The sequence below is a fragment of the Jaculus jaculus genome, chromosome 4 (assembly GCF_020740685.1).
Source record: "Jaculus jaculus isolate mJacJac1 chromosome 4, mJacJac1.mat.Y.cur, whole genome shotgun sequence".
Lineage (NCBI taxonomy): Eukaryota > Metazoa > Chordata > Mammalia > Rodentia > Dipodidae > Jaculus > Jaculus jaculus.
In genome coordinates this window covers 68,295,214-68,313,824 of record NC_059105.1, presented here as the reverse complement: position 1 = coordinate 68,313,824, position 18,611 = coordinate 68,295,214, and the positions used below count along the sequence as shown (strand labels likewise).

The 18,611-nt window shown below is 43.0% G+C and overlaps 1 protein-coding gene across 1 annotated transcript in view; it reads left to right on the top strand.

The window, feature by feature from the left end:
* Gorasp2 (golgi reassembly stacking protein 2) overlaps positions 1 to 18,360 on the top strand; it is a 48,445-nt gene extending 30,085 nt beyond the window's left edge. The window contains exons 6-10 of the mRNA XM_004660358.2: positions 3,869 to 4,001; positions 5,657 to 5,780; positions 14,735 to 14,821; positions 15,716 to 15,835; positions 17,227 to 18,360. Coding sequence (XP_004660415.2) covers positions 3,869 to 4,001; positions 5,657 to 5,780; positions 14,735 to 14,821; positions 15,716 to 15,835; positions 17,227 to 17,567 — 805 coding nt within the window. The 3' untranslated portion in view covers positions 17,568 to 18,360. The remainder of the gene's footprint in view (positions 1 to 3,868; positions 4,002 to 5,656; positions 5,781 to 14,734; positions 14,822 to 15,715; positions 15,836 to 17,226) is intronic.
* The last annotated feature ends 251 nt before the right edge of the window (positions 18,361 to 18,611 follow it).

The window sequence follows — 18,611 nt, the reverse complement described above, 5'->3', positions numbered from 1 at the left end:
TTGAAATCTTTCTCAGGCATTTCCTCTCTTTCTCAGTGGAGGTCATTTCTGATGCATTAATGCTTTTTGGTGGATTTATATTGTCTTGATTTTTGGTGTTTCTTGTGTTGTAGTGTTATAATGTATGTATTTTTGCATCCTGGATTATTTCATGATTGGATTTTCTAGTTAGGTGCGTATTTTTAGATGTATCAGTCAGTCTGTTGTTATATAACTTCAGGGTAGGAGCTTAAGGCGTTAGGTGTGGCTCCCAAGACTCTACAAAAGTGATCCTAGGTGTTGGGTTTGCCTTCTATGAGAGTATTCAAGTAGGCTGAGTGGAACCAAATACAGATAGTTTCTAAAATTTAAGTATACAATGTACACTTTCAATGAAAAACAGCTCAGAGTATTTATCCAAGAGTAGGTATTATGACAACCAGATCCTCTTAATGTCCCTTAGGGTATGTGGTACCCCACCCACACCCTTAATCCTGACAAGGAGATTAAGATTTCTGATCTGTTGTGGGTTCCAAGTTAGCTTGTGACCAGGTGAGACCCTTCCCTGGTGTAATCCCATTTACCTCTGCTCCTGCCTGGGTCCCACTGTTGGTTCAAGTTGGCGTGGCCCGGTCCCTGGACCGCTGCTCTGTTTGCTGGAGCTGGGCACTGGCGGGGAAGTGGAGGCTGCCGATGCTGCCCTAGTTCTTTCGCTGGTACACGTGTTCTTCTAGAACCTTGTGATCTGCTCCTTCATTGCTCACTGCTGCTCTCCTTTCACGTTTCTTGAGTTTGTGGAGAGCTTTGGTGTGAGGGGAAAATCCCCTCACCTGGTTTTTTCCTGCGGCTCACGCCCAGCCTGGTGGCTTTCTGGAGCTGGCGCCACCATGGTTGGTGGACCTGCCAGAGCTGCTTCTGCTGGCCCGTGCAGGCTCTGGATGCTCTGGATCTCTCCTACTTCTCTGCTTCCGTCTCAATTTCCTATACACCTCACTTTTGAGTAAAAGTGTGTATTTTGCTGAGGTTTTTTTTTTGCTTTTTCTCCCCTAGGTTGGTTTGGCGTGGTACCTACGCCACCATCTTAACCGGAAGTCCCAAAATACAACTATATCTTAAAGGCTATTTTGATTAATAGAGGTTATTTAATCTTATTTTATTCTTTTTAAAAAAATATTTTTATTTATGTATTTGACAGAGAGAGAGAATGGGTGCACCAGAGTTTCCAGCCACTGCAAATGAACTCCAGACACATGCACTCCCTTGTGCATCTGGCTAGTGTGGGTCTTGGGGAATCAAATCTGGGTCCTTCAGCTTTGCAGGCAAATGCCTTAACCACCAAGCCATCCCTCCAGCCCTAATCATTTTTTATTCTTCTGAATATGAATAGCCAGGCCAGTAAGAATTACAGTTTTGGTTTTTTGGGTTTTCTGGGGTAGGGTCTCACTCTAGCTCAGGCTGACCTGGATTCACTATGTAATCTCAGCTCAGGGTGGCCTCGAACTCATGGCAATCCTACCAGTGCCTCCTAAGTGCTGGGATTAAAGGCATGTGCCACCACACCCAGCCCCAAGAACTACAGCTTTGATGGTAAGGGAAGGAGCATGTATAACTTCGAAATATGAAACGTCATTGTGGAAATTAGATTGGGATGAGGAAGAGGAAGAGCTGAAGTTGTCCACTGCCCACCGTGCCTGCTTTTGTGCTGTCCATAAAGATAACGTACACCTCGACAGGGAAGAGACATAGCTGTGCTTGTCCTGCTCTGAAAATGGCAAGTAGTGTGAGAAATAAGAGGTCATGATGGAAACTTATTGGAAGCTGACTGTGGGAGGCCTTCAATGCCACAGTCAGGAATTTGGCTAAATATTGAGCATTAAGGCTATGTTAAATCAGTAGGCATTCCTTGGTTCCAAAGTATAGAAAGCAGCTGCTACTGTTATAAGCAGACATGAGCTCACTCATATGAATTAGCTCATCTAGTTAAAGAAATAGCTTCATAAGCAGATGTGGCAAAAGCTCAACCAAGAATATCTCTAGTATGGTGAAAGGGATGAACTTGTTTTTCAGTTTTTTGTCACTTCCAAGATTTTCAGCCTTAGATTGGACTGGGTGGTCACCCAGATTGATAGTCCCACCAGCACTGTACACAGTCACTCCCCCTTGCAAGGAAGAGAACACCAATGGACTAGACAGAAGCAATGCAATCACATCTTTGAAGACATTGTGGTTTGTTTGTTTGTTTGTTTTTAATTCACATGCAGAGTGACAGGTTTCCTTTTGGATTTGTCATACATACTTAGCTTTGGCTGGCCCTCTTCCCCCACCCCAATCCTTCCCTATCTTCCCGTCCCTGCTTCAACCCCAGTATGCCCCTTTTCACTTTCATACTGAATGTGTTCTATTACCTTCTCCATCCTCTTAAAATATCCCCCCCCCATGAGCCCCTTTCTAATTTCCTGACCTACTCACATACACAACGGAATTTTCTTTAGTTACAAAGAAAGATGAAATTATGAATTTTTCAGGAAAATGGATTGGAGAATAATATATTTGATGAGGTTACCCAGGCTCAAACAAATAGCATATATGCAGATCTTACCTTCTAATTTTTATGTATGTGGTCATATCATTTTAGAAAGGTATGCATGGTGACTATGGGGAAAGTGACTTGGAAGAAATCTGCATTAAATATACACAACTGGTTTGTGTTAGGTTCTGAACTGGGACTATGAGACATGCAAATGATAGTCATATACAGAAGTGCTTAGAGCTCATCAGTGGAAAGACAAGGGTAATTTATTCAGCAAGTAATTATTAAATGTCTACCTAGTATCAGAAACTGTTCAGGCAGCTAACAAGCAAGATCTCAGCTCCTGCAGTCCTTAAAATTCTATTCATTAATATTGAAGAACAATCAGGAAGTAAGGCTACTGTCCAGGATAGAGGGAAGAGTATATTTAATATATACTAGATAGTAGAGACCTCTGGGAAGATGGCATTATTTAAAATAATGCAACTGCAGGTGTAGGCAAGAGGTCAGGTAGAAGCAGTATGATAAGGCTAGCTTTGGCTACACAGCAAGTTCAAGATTTGCCAGGGCTACACAGTCCTGGTCTTAAAAAAAAAATGGAGGGTTGAGGGCTGAAGAGATGACTTAGTGGTTAAGTGCCTGCCTGTAAAGCCAAAGGACCCCAGTTCAAGGCTTGATTCCCCAGTACCCACATAAGCCAGATGCACAAGGTGGCACATGCATCTAGAGTTGGTTTGCAGTGGCTGGAGGCCCTGATGCACCCATTTTTTTTTCTCTCTCTCCACCTTTTTGTCTGTGTGTCACTCTCAAATAAATAAATAAAAATAAACAACAACAACAACAAAAGAAATGGAGGGTTGAAGAGATGGCTTACCAGTTAAGGCACTTGCCTGCAATGCATAAGGACCTGGGCTTGATTCTCCAGTACCCACGTAAGCCAGATGTACAAGGCAGCACATATGTCTGGAGTTTGTTTGCAATGGCTAGAGGCCTTGGCATACCCGTTCTCTCTCTCTCTCTTTCTGCCTCTTTTTCTCTTAAATAAATAAATAATAGAGGGGACTGGAGAGATTGCTTATTGGTTAAAGGTACTTGTTTGCAAAGCCTGACAGTCTGGGTTCAAGTCCCAACATAAACCCAGATGCACAAAGTGACACATGCTTCTGGAGTCTGTTTGCAGGGCTGGAGGTCCTGGTGTGCCCATTCTTTCTGTTTTTCACTCTTCTATGTCTGTCTGCTTGCAAATAACTAAAATTATAAAAATAAATGAAAGTGCATCTGTTTCTTTGTTTCAACATCTCAAAGAAATACTACTCATTGTATTTTACAACTTTTAAGAAAAAAAAAATGTTTTTATAGCCTAGGATGTGGCATTGGCTATGGTTATTTGCATCGAATACCCACACGCCCATTTGAAGAAGGAAAGAAAATTTCTCTTCCAGGACAAATGACTGGTACACCTATAACGCCTCTTAAAGATGGGTTTACAGAGGTAAGATAACATTTCTGCCTGACTGTTTCCATGTACTGAATTTATGTGGTAGAGGCACCAGTGGACAGGTGCTGACTGAAGTACTGATGTTCTGAATTGGTGGTTTCTGTGTGTCTTGAGGGACGTTAAATGCATATGGCTGGGCTTTGGGAGAACATAGGGCTAGAAGTGCAGAGTTAAGACTCAGTTACAAAGAGGCCCAGTGGACGGTGATGGCAGTCGCCAAGAGGTTGGCCTGCATGGCTCTGAGTACTGAGGTTACAGTCTTGGCAGTCTGCATGGACAGAGAAAGGGAATGAGAAAGGGAGTTTGGGGAAGGGCTCAGGGAGAGGACAACTCAAGTGGAGGGCATGGTTAGCCACATGAGATGCCACAGAGGAGCCATGAGAGGAGTGGAAATGTTCTGGGAAGAGCCATTTCAGATATTGATGGTACAAAGTGCATGGTGGGACAAAGGAGGCTAGCTCGTGCTCTTTCAGGAAGATTCATCGAGAAGTCAGCAGAGTTGGGTATTTAAGTAGATTTGCAGAGGTCTTAAATGTGTCTTACAAAAATATCCCAGATGGTTGCCTCTTAGTAAAAACCACATACCCAAAAAGAAAATGTAGTGGCAGGGCTACTGCCACTGTCTTTTCATAGTACCTAATTTGGCCTTTTCCCATTTTAGGAGAAGTGAAGCTACTGAGAAGCTTCACCTCTCCTCATTCCCCATGCCCACCGTGGGCTTAGAGCCAAAGCCAGTGTTCCCTGCTCTTCTAGTTCCACACCATCTTTTCACCCCTTAATCAGTGCTCTCTAACGCCCCCATAACCCTCTCTGAGTAGCCTGCAAAGACCAGAAGATGAAAGGCAGCCAAGAAACATGCAGAATGCAAGCAGTGGGCATCCAGTGAAAGGCCTGGCAGAAATTGGAGTATTGAGAATGGGTTCTGAATCCAGTGGCCTTGGAATGCATAGAGCCTAGTCTCCTGAAGGGGACCATCTTATCAATGAGAAAAGATTAGGTGAATTTAGAAGGTTAGAGATCTTGAGAAGCTTTGAGATAGTATCATGGTGTTGCATCCATCTGATTTTTTTCTATGAGCAATGAAAGTTTTAAAATGGCAAAATTGGGGCTGAGAAGACGACTCAGCCATTAAAGGTGTTTGCTCGCACAGCCTCCAAGCCTGGGTTTAATTTCCACACAACCCATATGAGTCAGACACAGAGAGTGGCACAAACATCTCATATTCATCTTCAGTGGCAAGAGGCCTTGTTGTGCTGTACACACACATGCAAAGAAATAAAAAACTTATTAGAAAAAATTAGAAAAAAAGCAAAAGCCCAAATCCAGGTGCCGAGAGTTCAGAGACAGCAGTAGTGTTTGCCAGGGAAATGCGATTAGTAAGATGACATGTAGCTGCCAGGAAGGGAGAGACGCCAACGCGAAGTTGCTAGACCAGTATGTAACAGGTGCTAGAAACCTTGTGTCTAGAGAAGGGAAGTGACAAGATGGACAGGTTTCTAGTTGTAGTTCAGTTTGGACTATCAAAACTAGAAAGGGGATCTAAAGACGGAAGTGCCAAGTGTGAGACTGGGAACAGTGTGCATGTATCTGTGGGCAGATTATTTTAAACCAATGTAAGTAATTTTGGTTTTTCTTTTTTTTTTTTAAAGGTCCAGCTGTCCTCAGTCAGTCCTCCATCTTTGTCACCACCAGGAACTACAGGAATTGAACAGGGTCTGTCTGGACTTTCTGTTAGCTCAACTCCACCAACAGTCAGCAGTGTTCTCAGTACAGGTGTGCAGAAATACCTACTCTCTGTTCCATCTGCTTTGCCTTATGTGACATCTTATATAGAATTTACAAAATTGATACCAGGTAGCCCCAAAACTGTAATGTGCTCTGCGCTGACAGGCAGGACCTGTCTGGGCAAACATACTCATCACATGCATTCACACGGCACCAGCACTTAAACTGCCACCCACGCACTGAAGACCTTGGGATTCTCTCAGATTATACTTTTGCGGAGTTGGGACTCCACCCTCCAGTCCTGATTGCCTTATTCACTCAGCCAGTGCTTGTCAACTTCCTCGGAGGCAGACACAGGGATAAGAAAGTGAGCAGGATACTATCTTAGGGCGCAGCCCAGTCAGGGCTCAGATGCCTAGTTCCCTCATTGTCTTTATCCCTTGTTCTTCCTGATCTTGTCCTATTTGTTTGGTTTAGTTTTTCCTTCTTCGTGTTTCATTCTTGGATATATGTGTGGCATGGTGTGTGTACGGTGTGTACATGTGCTTGGCCCACACAGCACCCTGTGCTCTTGCCTGTGTGCATTTCCCTACATAGCCAGAGAAGAACGACGGGTCCCCTCCATTGCTCTTCTCCTCCTCCTTGGTGGAGCCTGAGTTTCTTACTGATGCCACAGCTTCCTGTTTTTTTGTTTTGTTTTGTTCTATACAAGCCCTGGCATTTCTAGTCTTTTGCCCCCACACGCATTTGTGGCTATGCCCAGCTCTTTGTGTGGGTCCTGAGCATTGAATTTGAGCGCTATCTTAGGATCTCATGCTTACACAGGCAGTGAGTGCTTTTAACCTCTGGGACAATCCCTGCAGCATTATTTTCATATTTTTTAAACAGTGTTTTGGAGATAGAATTCTCATACCACACAACTCACCTGTGTAAAATCATTTCCTTTCTAATTCAGAAAAGCCAGAGAGGCCGGATATGGTGGCACAAACCTTTAATCCCAGCATGTGGGAGGCTGAGGTAGGAGAATTGCTACAAGTTCCAGGTCAGCCTGTGCTAGAGCAAGACCCTACCTCAAAATTATATAAAAAAGAAAAGGTGGGCTGAAGAGATGGCTTAGTGGTTAAGGCACTTGCCTGTGAAGTACCCATGTAAAGCCAGGTTTACGAAGTGGCACATGTTTCCGTAGTTTATTTCCAGCAGCAAGTAGCCCTTGTGTGTTTGTTCCCCGCCCCCCCGCAAATAAATAATTTTTAAAAAGATGATGCAGGGCTGGAGAGATGCCTTAGCGATTAAGGTGCTTGCCTGCAGAGCCAGAGGACCTTGGTTCAATTCCCCAGGACCCATGTAAGCCAGATACACAAGGGGGCGCACATGTCTGGAGTTCATTTGCAGTGGCTAGAAGCCCTGGCATGCCTGTTCTCTCTCTATCTGTGTCTGCCTCTTTCTTTCTCAAGTAACTAAATAAATAATAAAATGATTAAAAAAAAAACAATGACCCTTATCACCAGGCATAAGTGTGTAATGTATCTTCTACCCCATTTTTTGCTGGTTTCTTTTCTGGTTTTATATACTATAGAATTAATTCACTAAAGTAGGTATTTAAGTGGTTTATAGTAAATTCATAGAATTGTACAGTCACTATCACAATCCAGTGTCAGAATATTTTCTAGATAAATCCAAATACTAATATTGTCAGAACCTAGTCACAGATACCACTGGAAAGGATGTTAGAGTTTATTCCACTCAAACAGTGGGTAAGTCATTTTTGATAATATGCTATTGTCTTTACAACCCATCAAATGCCCTTCTAGTTTATTCTGGAATAGACTTGGTAAAGTTGGGTTGAGCTACTTTAGAAACCAGCAGGCCTTTCTGTGGCTGGGTAATTCTTACCTGTCTAGAAGGATTCTAGGAGAAAACTGGCATCTCAAGTCCCAGTTTCCCTTTGACATTTTAAATCTTCCCCTAGTTACACTGCAGTTACATTTATATTGTCTCAGAGGTACAAGCACTGAGATTCCTGGAGTTTACATTGCACGTAATGACTTCTTGTCTGTTAAAGAAACAAATATAAATAAGGGCGTAATTGCTCAAAAGAAACTGAAAGAAATTAACATGTTTACTTTTAAAAAAAATTTTTGTTTTTACTCTTATTTATGTATTTGAGAGCGACAGACAGAGAGAGAAAGAGGGAGAGAGAATGGGCGTGCCAGGGCTTCTAGCCACTGCAAATGAACTCCAGACGCATGCGCCCCCTTGTGTATCTGGCTAACGTGGGTCCTGGGGAATCAAGCCTTGAACCGGGTTCCTTAGGCTTCACAGGCAAGCGCTTAACTGCTAAGCCATCTCTCCAGCCCCCTATGTGTACTTTTGAGTATGTCAGTTTTAAAAAGACTAAAATGGTCCAACATCATGACATGTGAAAAACTCTTTGTTATTTATTTTTCCATCCTATATTGCTCACAAAATAATACATAGTAACTATGGAAATACAACAATATGGTGTTTGTGTGTTTTTTAAGTGCTTTGTTTAGGGAGGCTGGAAGAATGCTATGGTAGGTAAAGTACTTGCCCTGCAAGCATGAGGCCCTTGGTTTGGATCCACATAAAAGCTTCATGTAGTAGCTCACACCCATACCGGAGAGGCGGAGACAGGAGGATTCTGAGTTTACTGGGAAGCTAGTCTAAGTATTGATCTCTGGGTTCATGAGATGGAGAGCGATTGAGGAAAGCATTCAATGTTGACCTCTGGCTTTGACGTGTGTGCTACATGTACTCACATACACACAAACACATGCACACCACACATACATGTACATGCGAAAGAAAGTTCTTTGTAGATATGAGAGTTTTTGAATTAGGAAATTTTTAGACTATAAATAATACATAATCATTGAGCTTTGTGATATACTCCTTGTGTTCCTTTTGTCCCTGTTTTATTCTCTGCAGAGAATATACTTTGATTTACAGATGATGGATTTTACTTGCTTGATCTCTGTCTCCTTTCCTTCCTGCTTCTCATTAGAAGTCATGAGTTCTGTTTCTAAATAGAGAGTCTCAGTACCTAGAACAGGGATGCACAGCATACAGTACATGCTCTCCTCCGAAAACTGGATGGAAGCAGAGAACTGTCTTCTTAAAAACTATGGTGCTGGGCTAAGGAGGTGACTCATTGGGTAAAGTGCTTGCTACACAAGCATGAGGACCAGAGTTCACATCCCTAGCACCCACATAAAATGCCAGTGATAACAGTGTGCATCTGGGTAGGCAGAAACAGAAGACTTGCCAAGGTTGCTGGGTAACTTTTCTAGCCCTATTGGTGAGCTCTGGCTTCAATGAGAGATAATGTCTCAAAAAGTAAGCAGAGAGTGATTAAGACACCTGACATTGACTTCTGGCCTCCACATGCATACATAATGTGCCCACACCCATATGAACGTGCATACACATGCACACCTCACACACATACGTTAAGGGGGGGAAAACCTTTTGTATAATCTTAGGAACTTTATACACCCAGTGAAGCCCAATTTTTGGTCCTGGATTACAATTCTGGTTTAGGCTCAGTCCCTAAATTAAAATTCTTGAATTACATTCAGTTAGTGTTTTTATTTTATCTTTATTGAAAGCTTCCATAATTATAGACAATAAACCATGATAATTCCCTCCAACCCCCAGTTTCCCCTTTGAAATGCCACTCAACATCATACCCCTTCCTCCTCTCAATCAGTCTCTTATTTTGATGTCATCATCTATTCCTCCTATTATGATGGTCTTGTGTAGGTAGTGTCAGGCACTGTGAGGTCATGGATATCCAGACCATTTTGTGTCTAGAGGAGCACGTTGTAAAGAGTTCTACCCTTCCTTTGGCTCTTACATTCTTTCTGCCACCTCTTCTGCAAGGCACCCTGAGCCTTGGAAGGCATGATAAAGATGTTTCATTGCTGAGCACTCCTCTGCCCTTCTTCTCAGCACTGCGGTGCCTTCTGAGTCATCCCAAGGTCACTGCTATCTGAAAAGAGAAGCTTCTCTAACCAGAAGTGAGAATAGCATTAATATGAGTGTGATCATTAAGAGAAGTGTTTACTGGGAAGTTTGATGAGCATAGTATATGCATTTAGCCAGGCACTAGCAGACGTTATACTGCTAGGGCTCATGACTACCCCTGTTGCAGGTTTTCAGTATCAGGGATGTATTCCCTCTCATGGAGCAGGACTCCAGGCCTGTTAGAGAGCAGTTGGTTTCCACCATAACAGACATGCCAATATTGCACCAGTTGGCTCATTTGGCCTGGCTAGCCAAATTTAAGGCTTACAGTGTCTACTGTTGAGGGTCTTCACTGGTGATTTCTCTCTCTCCCATTGAACTGCATACAGCATAGCTTTTGTCAGCTGGTCCACATGGAGGCTGTCAGCTCAGCTCCAGCAGGATTTCTCAGTGTCCTTGTAGCTCAGGTATGTGGAGTCTTCAGCAATAGGGTTTTACCATCTCCTCCGAGTGGGAAACCAAGAGCCTTGGCCATGGCCTGTGAGTATCAGTGACCTCCCTGGCCAACAACTCACTGGAAGGTATCCCATCCCTGGCATTGAAAATTTTATGGTAACAATATATGACTCTGAGTGTTCCATTGTCCAAAAAAGTAGGTTCCCATATGACTTATTTATATCCTCTTTGGTTTTGATTATCCCTCCCTCTACTTTTCCTTTACTCAGTCTCTTAGACCTCATTTAGGCCTTTTTACCCCCATTAATCTGTTCTACTTACTTTTATACAATACCGTCCTCTTAAGCCTCCCCCCCCCCTTATATTCCCTTTATATCTTCTTTCTAGCTTACTGGCTTCTGTTACTGAGTTTTATTCCTACTCACATAGACATCCAATCATTTGGATTCACATATGAGAGAGAACATGTGACATTTGGCTTTCTGGGCCTGGGTTACCTCACAAAGTATAATCCTTTTCAGATCCATCCATTTTTCTGCAAATTCCATAATTTCACTTTTCTGTAGAACTCCATTGTATAAATGTACCACATCTTTACTATCCATTCAGCCATTGAGAGACATCTAGGCTGGTTCCATTTTCTAGCTATTGTGAATAGAGTGGCAATCAACATGGTTGAGCAAGTATCTCTAAGGTAGTGAGTGGGTCAGGTCCTTAGAATATATGCCTAGCAGTGGTATAGCTGGGTCATATGGTAACTCTTACTTTTAACTGTCTCAAGAACCTCCACACTGATTTCCACAATGGCTGGACCGTATTGCATTCCCACCAACAGTGTAGAAGGGTTCCTCTTTTTCCACATCCTCACTAGCATTTATGGTCATTTGTTTTCATGATGGTAGCCAATCTGACAGGAGTGAAATAGAATTTCAACGTAGTTTTAATTTGTAGTTCCCTGGTGCCAGTTACGTAGAACATTTTTTAGATTTTATATACCATCTGTATTTCTTCTTTTGAGAACTCTTTATTCAGTTCCATAGCCCATTTTTTAATTGGGTTGTGTGATTTCTTATTAGTTTTTTGAGTTCTTTTTATATCCTGAATATTGTACCTGTCAGATATATAGCTGGCAAAGATTGTTTCCCATTCTGTAGGTTGCCTGTTTGCTTTATTCAGTTTTCTTTGCTGTACAAAAGCTTTGTAATTCCATGAGGTTCCAGTGGTTGATTAGTGGTTTTATTTCCTGAGCAACTGGGATTATATTCAAAAAGTCGTTGCCTGTGCCAGTATGTTGAAGAGTTTTCCCTACTTTTTTCTTTAGCAGTTTCAGGTCTAATACTAAGGTCTTTGATCCATTTGTACTTAATTCTTGTTCATGAATACAGATAAGGATCTATGTTCATCCTTCTACAGATACATATCCAGTTTTCTCAACACCCCTTGTTGGAGAGGTTGTCTTTTCTCCAATGAGTATTTTTGGCATTTTTGTCAAAGATCAGGTGGCTATAGCTCCCTAGACTTACATCTGGGTCCTCTATTCTGTTCTATTGATCTGTGTGTCTGTTTTTGTGCCAGCACCAAACTGTTTTTGTTACCATAGCTCTGTAATGTGGGTTAAAATCAGGTTTGGTGATTACCACCAGCCTTATTTTTGTTGCTGAAAATTGTTTTAGATATTCAAGGGTTGTTTTTTTTTGTGTGTGTGTGTACTTCCAAATGAATTCTAGGATTTTTTTCTACTTCCATGATGAATGCCATTGGAATTTTAATGGGGATTGCATTAACTATGTGGGTTACTTTTGGTAAGATTGACATTTTCACCATATTGAGTCTTCCAATCCAAGAACATGGAATGTCTTTCCATTTCCTAGTGTCTTCTGCAATTTCTATCTTGAGTGTTTTAAAGTTTTCCTTGTAGAGATCCTTCACTTCCTTGGTTAGGTTTATTCCAAGGTACTTTATTGTTTTTGCTGCAGTTTTGAATGGGAGTGATTCCCTGATTTCACCCTCAGCATGTTTTTGTTAGCATATAGGAAGGCTACTGATTTCTGTGTGTTTATTTTGTGTCCTGCTATGACCTATAAGTGTTTATCAGCTCTACAGTTTGATGGTAGAGTCTTTAGGATTCTTTATGTATAGGATCATATCATCTGCAAATAATGATAATTTGGTCTCTTCTTTTCCAATTTGTATCCCTTTTATGTGTGTCTCTTCCCTTATTGCTATAGCTAAGACTTCCAGTACTATGTTAAGTAAAAGTGGGGACAGTGGACACCCGTGTCTTGTTCCTGATTTTAGTGGAAAAGCTTCAAGTTTTTCTCCATAGTTCTCCAATATTATGTTGTCTTTAAGTTTGTCATAAATAGCCTTTATTATGTTGAGATATGTTCCTTCTATTCCCAGTTTCTGTAGGACTTTTATTATGAAGGGATGTTGGATTTTTGTCAAATGCTTTTCTGCTTCTAATGAGATAACCGTGTGGTTTTTGTCCTTCAGCCCAATTATATAGTGTATTACATTTATCGATTTGCATATGTTGAACCATCCCTTTATTTCTGGGATAAAGTCTACTTGGTCAGGGTGAATGATCTTTCTGATATAGTCTTGTATTCTGTTTGCCAGTATTTTGTTGAGAATTTTTGCATCAATGTTTATGAGAGAAATTGATTTGTAATTTTCCCTTTTCATTCTCTTTGTCTTGTTTCGGTATCAGGATGATGCTGGCGTCGTAGAAGGAGTTTAATAGAACTCCTTCCTTTTCTATTTTATGGAAAAGTTTGAGAAGCAGTGATGTTAGTTCTTCCATGAAGGTCTGGTAAAATTCACTAGTGAATCCATCTATCCTGGACTTTTTTAATTTGGGAGATTTTTTTTTTATAGCTGCTTAGATATCTGTACTTGTTATAGGTCTATTTACATGGTTAATCTCATCTTGACTTAATTTTGGCTAGTCATATAAATCAAGGAAATTGTACATTTCTTTCAGATTTTCAGACTTAGTGGGCTATATGTTCTTAAAGTATATCCCTATGATTTTCTGAATTTCTTTGGTATCTGTTGTAACGGTGCCTTTTTCATCTCTAATTTTAGTAATTTGTGTCTCCTCTCTTTCTTGTGGTTGGATTTGCTTAGGGTTAGGTTTAGACAGTGAATGGATCTACCCTTTAAAAAGAAAAAATATGCATAAAAAATCTTTTATTAGAAAGGAAAGGGAATTTGCAAGCAAACCCAGACTATTTCAGTTTCTTAAAACATAAATTTAAAGACAGAAATATAAAATAGTTACAGCATCATTATTGTATGTGCCCACTCAACAGAACACATTGTACAGAGTAAAGAGCAGCTTCTAGTGTGTTGGAATTACAAGCCCAGGGTCCAGTGGAACCTCTGCTGTTGCTCCTGCTAGCCTTCTCTTCGACCTTTGTCCTTCTTTTCATCACCCCCACCACTTGCATGCCTTCCAGTGTCTGCAGAAAAGAACCAGATACCTGAGCCCATGGTCTGCATTTGGTTGGCTAATACTTTGAGGCACAGTTCATTCCTGCTACCACATATATTTAAGCACATCTCTATGAGAGAGAAACCTAGAGACAGTGTGCAGTAAAGTTTCATGCATACCTTATACATGTGACATGAAGGTAATTATATATAATATTTTTAGTACATGTATGTTTTGGCCTCCTTACATCAGGTATGTATGTAATTTTCCACTTGTGGAATATCATTGGCCCTCAAAAGTTTTGTATGAAGGTTATTGCAGATTTTGGATTTCTTTAGTGACAACATTCAACTTGTATTGCTTACTGTTGCTTTGGCATCAGAAAACCTCCCACTTGAATAGGTAGTAAACATCAGTAAACAGATCTTTACCATGTGGCACCCTGAGGGCCACTTGTTTATGGAAAGTATAGCTTACTCAAGCTGTCATCAGGACAGGTGAGAGTGTATTAGGCTGCATAGGAATACCACAGGACCTGAGGTCAAAGAAACAGATACTTAGGAAGCTAGGTCATTCTCTCCTCCTCTGGAGGTCTAAGTGCTCTCTTGACCATCTGAAGCACCTGTGTCATTGTCTTGTTCCACTGACCAGACTTCACAGCTTCACAGGGCACAGGGTTCCCCAGCAACCTCAAGTTTACAGGGCCACCTAATTCAGGGACCCAGCAGAGAGTTCCTAGAATCTCTGTCCATCTCCAAATTTCCAGTGTCTTCATCTGGCCCTGTTTAGGTCAGGTGCAAACCTGTTGTCCAGTGAGCTTCTCAGGGGGTGTTTGCACAGTCACCATCCCCCTGACCAGGCCGGGGTCTAGGTCTCTGTCAGGGACATAGGCAGTGTAGGTGGGTCAGTTCTGAAGGGAGATGTTCAGGGAGCTCCTGAATGCAGTTGGTTAGCACATGGTGTTTACGTGAGGGGTTGGTGGTCAGTGAAGGATGCATCCAGAACCAGATGTACGAAGATGGAGAGGGGGAGGGAAGAGATGAAGAGTGTTCTGTATAGTCTGTTCATCAGCAACAGAATTTGCTCAAAAGACAATTTTTCTAATGTGCTTTTATTTTAGGTGTACCAACAGTACCACTGTTGCCACCCCAAGTAAACCAGTCCCTCGCTTCTGTGCCACCAGTGAACCCAATTACTACATTACCAAGTAAGCAGCGGGGCTGCAGATACGCACAGTAGGGATGGAGGCGTCCGGAACCATCTTAGGCCTGTGTGGGGGCTGTTCATGTCTCTTCATCTTTTTATCACTGTCGTGACCTGTGACAGGAGTGCAAATGGCAGCTTTCTCTCTTGCAGACAAAGAAACAGAGGCTGGTCCAGGACTCCCCAACTGGCCCCACCCTCCCTCCCCCAGTCCCACCATGCACTTAGAACTTTCCCAGGATTAAGAATATCCTAAGTGAGCACTCATTATTTGAGAGCATAGTAGCTCAATGATAAATTTTTGTGTTTTTCTCCTAGTATTTCCAGTGAAGACCAAGTCCCTTTAGCTAATAATTGAGGGGCCGTTAGAGTTCTTACAGTTGTCATTATGTAAGAACAGTAAGTCACAAGCAGAGAGCGTGTATGCGCGTACACAAGTGCGATGAGCTGTTAGCATGGGGACTTGGGCAATGTATGTGTGAAGGGATTCTTACCTTTTCAAGTGTTAAGTCTGAAATTAGTACAGAATAAGAAAGAAAGCCAGAGACTAGACTTCACCCATCCAAGAAAAACTCAGTTCTGCTGACCCCATGCTTGCTGACGTAAATGAGCCCATTCTCCCAGGGGCTTCAGGCGATCATTCTTGTCCTAGAGTTTTAGGAGCATTAGTCAGTGTGTTGTAGCCTCTACCCTTTTCACCTAATATGGAGACATTTCTGTTAAGTGAGATTCTGTTGTTGCTAATGTTACTCTGACACAAAAGTGCTACATGTTAAGCGAGCCCTGGGATTCCCACTTTGAAGTAGGAATATTTTTGTCATTGTGTAAGGATTTGCAAGATAGATCCTTTTTCCCTGGTAAAGCAACTTATTTTTTATCTTTCCCACCTTCTACGTAGGTCTGATGCCTTTGCCAGCAGGACTGCCCAGCCTCTCCAGCCTCCCCACTCTCCCGAACCTCAACCTTCCCGCTCCACACATAATGCCAGGGGCCGGCTTGCCTGAGCTCACAAACCCAGGTATGTCGAATGCCTTGCTCTCCTAAGACACTGCTAATAAAAAACTGTTTTCAGGGAAGCCACTCCTCCAGTCCAGTCTTTTGGGAAAGGGCAAATCAGCTTAGCACATCTCAGCTACTTCAAGTCAGTGTTAATCTTTATTTAAGAAGCTTTAAAAGAGAATAAAAGTCTTTGTGATTCTCCTGCCTGCTCCCGCCCTTTCCCAGCACCCTGACAGCTGTGGCATAATGCTGGTCTTCATAGAGAAGGGCAGTCAGTGCATGGCATTGCCACACTGAATTGGACAACAGGGTATATTCGCCTAGGAGAGAAATGCCCAAATTCCTGTTTCTCTCTTCCTGGGAAGGTGTGGTGCCTGCTTTGTGCAGCCCAGAGCCAGAAATAGGCTGCAAAACAATCATCCTTGTTCATCTGCACTTGTTTGGTAAACATTCCCTGAGTTTTTTGCCTGATTACTGAGATGAGGGGTCTCATTTTGTATCCTAGATTGGCTTCTAACTTGGGATCTTTCTGCCTCAGCCCCCCCAGTGCTGGGATTATAGGCCTGTTCTACCTCCCCCGATAACTACCCTCCCGTTGACAGTTGTTGCGCGGCAGCAACTGTGAGCGCTGCAGGTGGTGAGTGGACTGGGTAGGCAGCGCTAGACTTCATCCTGGATGACAGTGAGGCCGCAGCCCCCCACTGTGAGACCTCACTGTCCCACAGTGCTCCTGTCACTGTCACAGTCCTGCCTAGATTGTAACAGCTGTCCACCTGTGCTCACGTGTATGGATATTCATGAGTTCACCAAGTTTTCAGTACAGGGCTTTAAAAACCTAAGCAGCCCCAGTAAACTGAAACCACCTTTTCTTGTCACAGGGTTCCCTCCTCTGCTTAGTGCTTGTGTCCTCAGCCCCTCTGCCTGTTCTCTTAACTTGGCCAAGTTCTGAGAACAAGGGCAGTTTCGCCAGCCAGCAGTGCCCTGAACAGCTTACAACCTGCCTTCCCTTTGTTCCTGCATTGTGAGCTCACCAGAATAACCCACCAGGGACAGCATAGACAGCTGGCAGTCAGTCCCAGGGCCTGCCCCGTGCAGGGTCCTCATCCCACCACCTAACAAGCGCTGTAACTCACAGCTTGCAACCCAGGCCTGCTACCTTGCCTGCCAGGTGGGCTGCTGTCCGTCCGTGTGGAAGCATCTGTTCCCTCATCCGTAGACTTCCCTCAGCCCTGTTCTGAGATAGGGAGAGTTGGGAACTCCTGGGCCCCCAAGTAGAGAAGTCAGCAGCACTTGGAGCTTGTGCTCTCCCTCCTCAGCTTCAGGCGCCTCGGTGTGCAGATAGAGGTTAGGACTTGCCCATGGTGCTTTCAGTGCTGAAAGGATATATGATTTCTGCCGTTTCTGTCCTAGGTCTGCCACCTCTCCCTTCCTTGCCTCCCCGAAACTTACTCGGCATTGCGCCTCTCCCCATGCCCACCGAGTTCCTCCCGCCATTCCCTTTGGTTCCAGAAGGCTCTTCTGCCACCAGCTCGGGGGAGCTTCTGTCCTCTCTCCCATCTACCAGCAGCCCACCATCTGACCCTGTCACAACTACTGCAAAGGCAGATGCTGCCTCCTCACTCACTGTAGATGCGGCACCACCCACTTCCAAGGCCTCCGCCACTGTCGAGGACAGAGTCATCGATGCTGCCCTCATCAGTGAGAAGCCTGTTTCTGCAGTTACAGATGCAAACGCTTCTGAGTCACCTTAACTTGGAAGCCATCTTCAGAATTGGCGTGGTCTATTTATTCAACCACGGATTGATTGGGTCTGGAAACGCAAACTATCATTGGTTTCACTCTAGTTTGTACCGTATCTGTAGACATCCTGTACATAATTCTAAGGGAAACTACGCAAGAAGGCATGGGCTTGTCTCCCGCCAGGTTCCCCAGCTGGGCTCACAGCCGGGAAGGGAATGTCAGAAAGTGCTTGTATCTTAAACAACCAAAAAGAAGTGCAGGGGTGGCTTGCTGCCTGACATCACTGCCGCTCTGGGCTATTCATCTTTGGAAGAAGACAGCAGGGTGTCCGTTAGGTTCCTCGTCCCCCTGCTGCTCCTTCTGTAAGAAAATGAAATATTTTATGGCTGGTACCCATGCGCGACATTTCTCATACTTTGTAAATCGTTTGCAAGAATGCAGACCACCCTACTAAACTGTAAAAAGGAAAAAAAAGTGATTTACTTTTTGGTCTCTTGAGTCGCATCTCTATTAGGTTTACATAAAACTTCCAGGTGACGACGTTGGTTAAAGCTACACAGTGTGCACTGTTAATCGAACATCTTTTTATTCTGCCTACACACAGATCTTTGTTTTGAGCTCTCAGAATTACTCAGACGACATTCTGTAACTGCTGCTATTGCTTTACCGTTCTCCACATAGTGGCAATGGAAGAGACAGGAGGTGCTGTGGTTTTAAATCAGGAGGCAGCACTCCAGCTACTTAACCACATAGCTATACTGGGAAAGGATAAGAACAGCAATAAATACAGTAATTTTGCTTTTATTCTTGTGTCACGTTTAAATTACAATTCAGCTGTCACATGTACTGTGCTCCAGTATGTCACACATCTCCAAAGTAATTGCTTATGATTGGCTTTTCAAGTTTTCCAAGAGATGGTAAGTTAGCTACAGTTGATTTACTGAGTGAAGTAAATGCATATTTTTGAAATAACGTGGAAGCGGCTCGTTGGCTGTTGGTCTGGTGCTAATATAAAGACACCTATCCTGCAGTGGTGGCCATTGCTGAGGTGACAA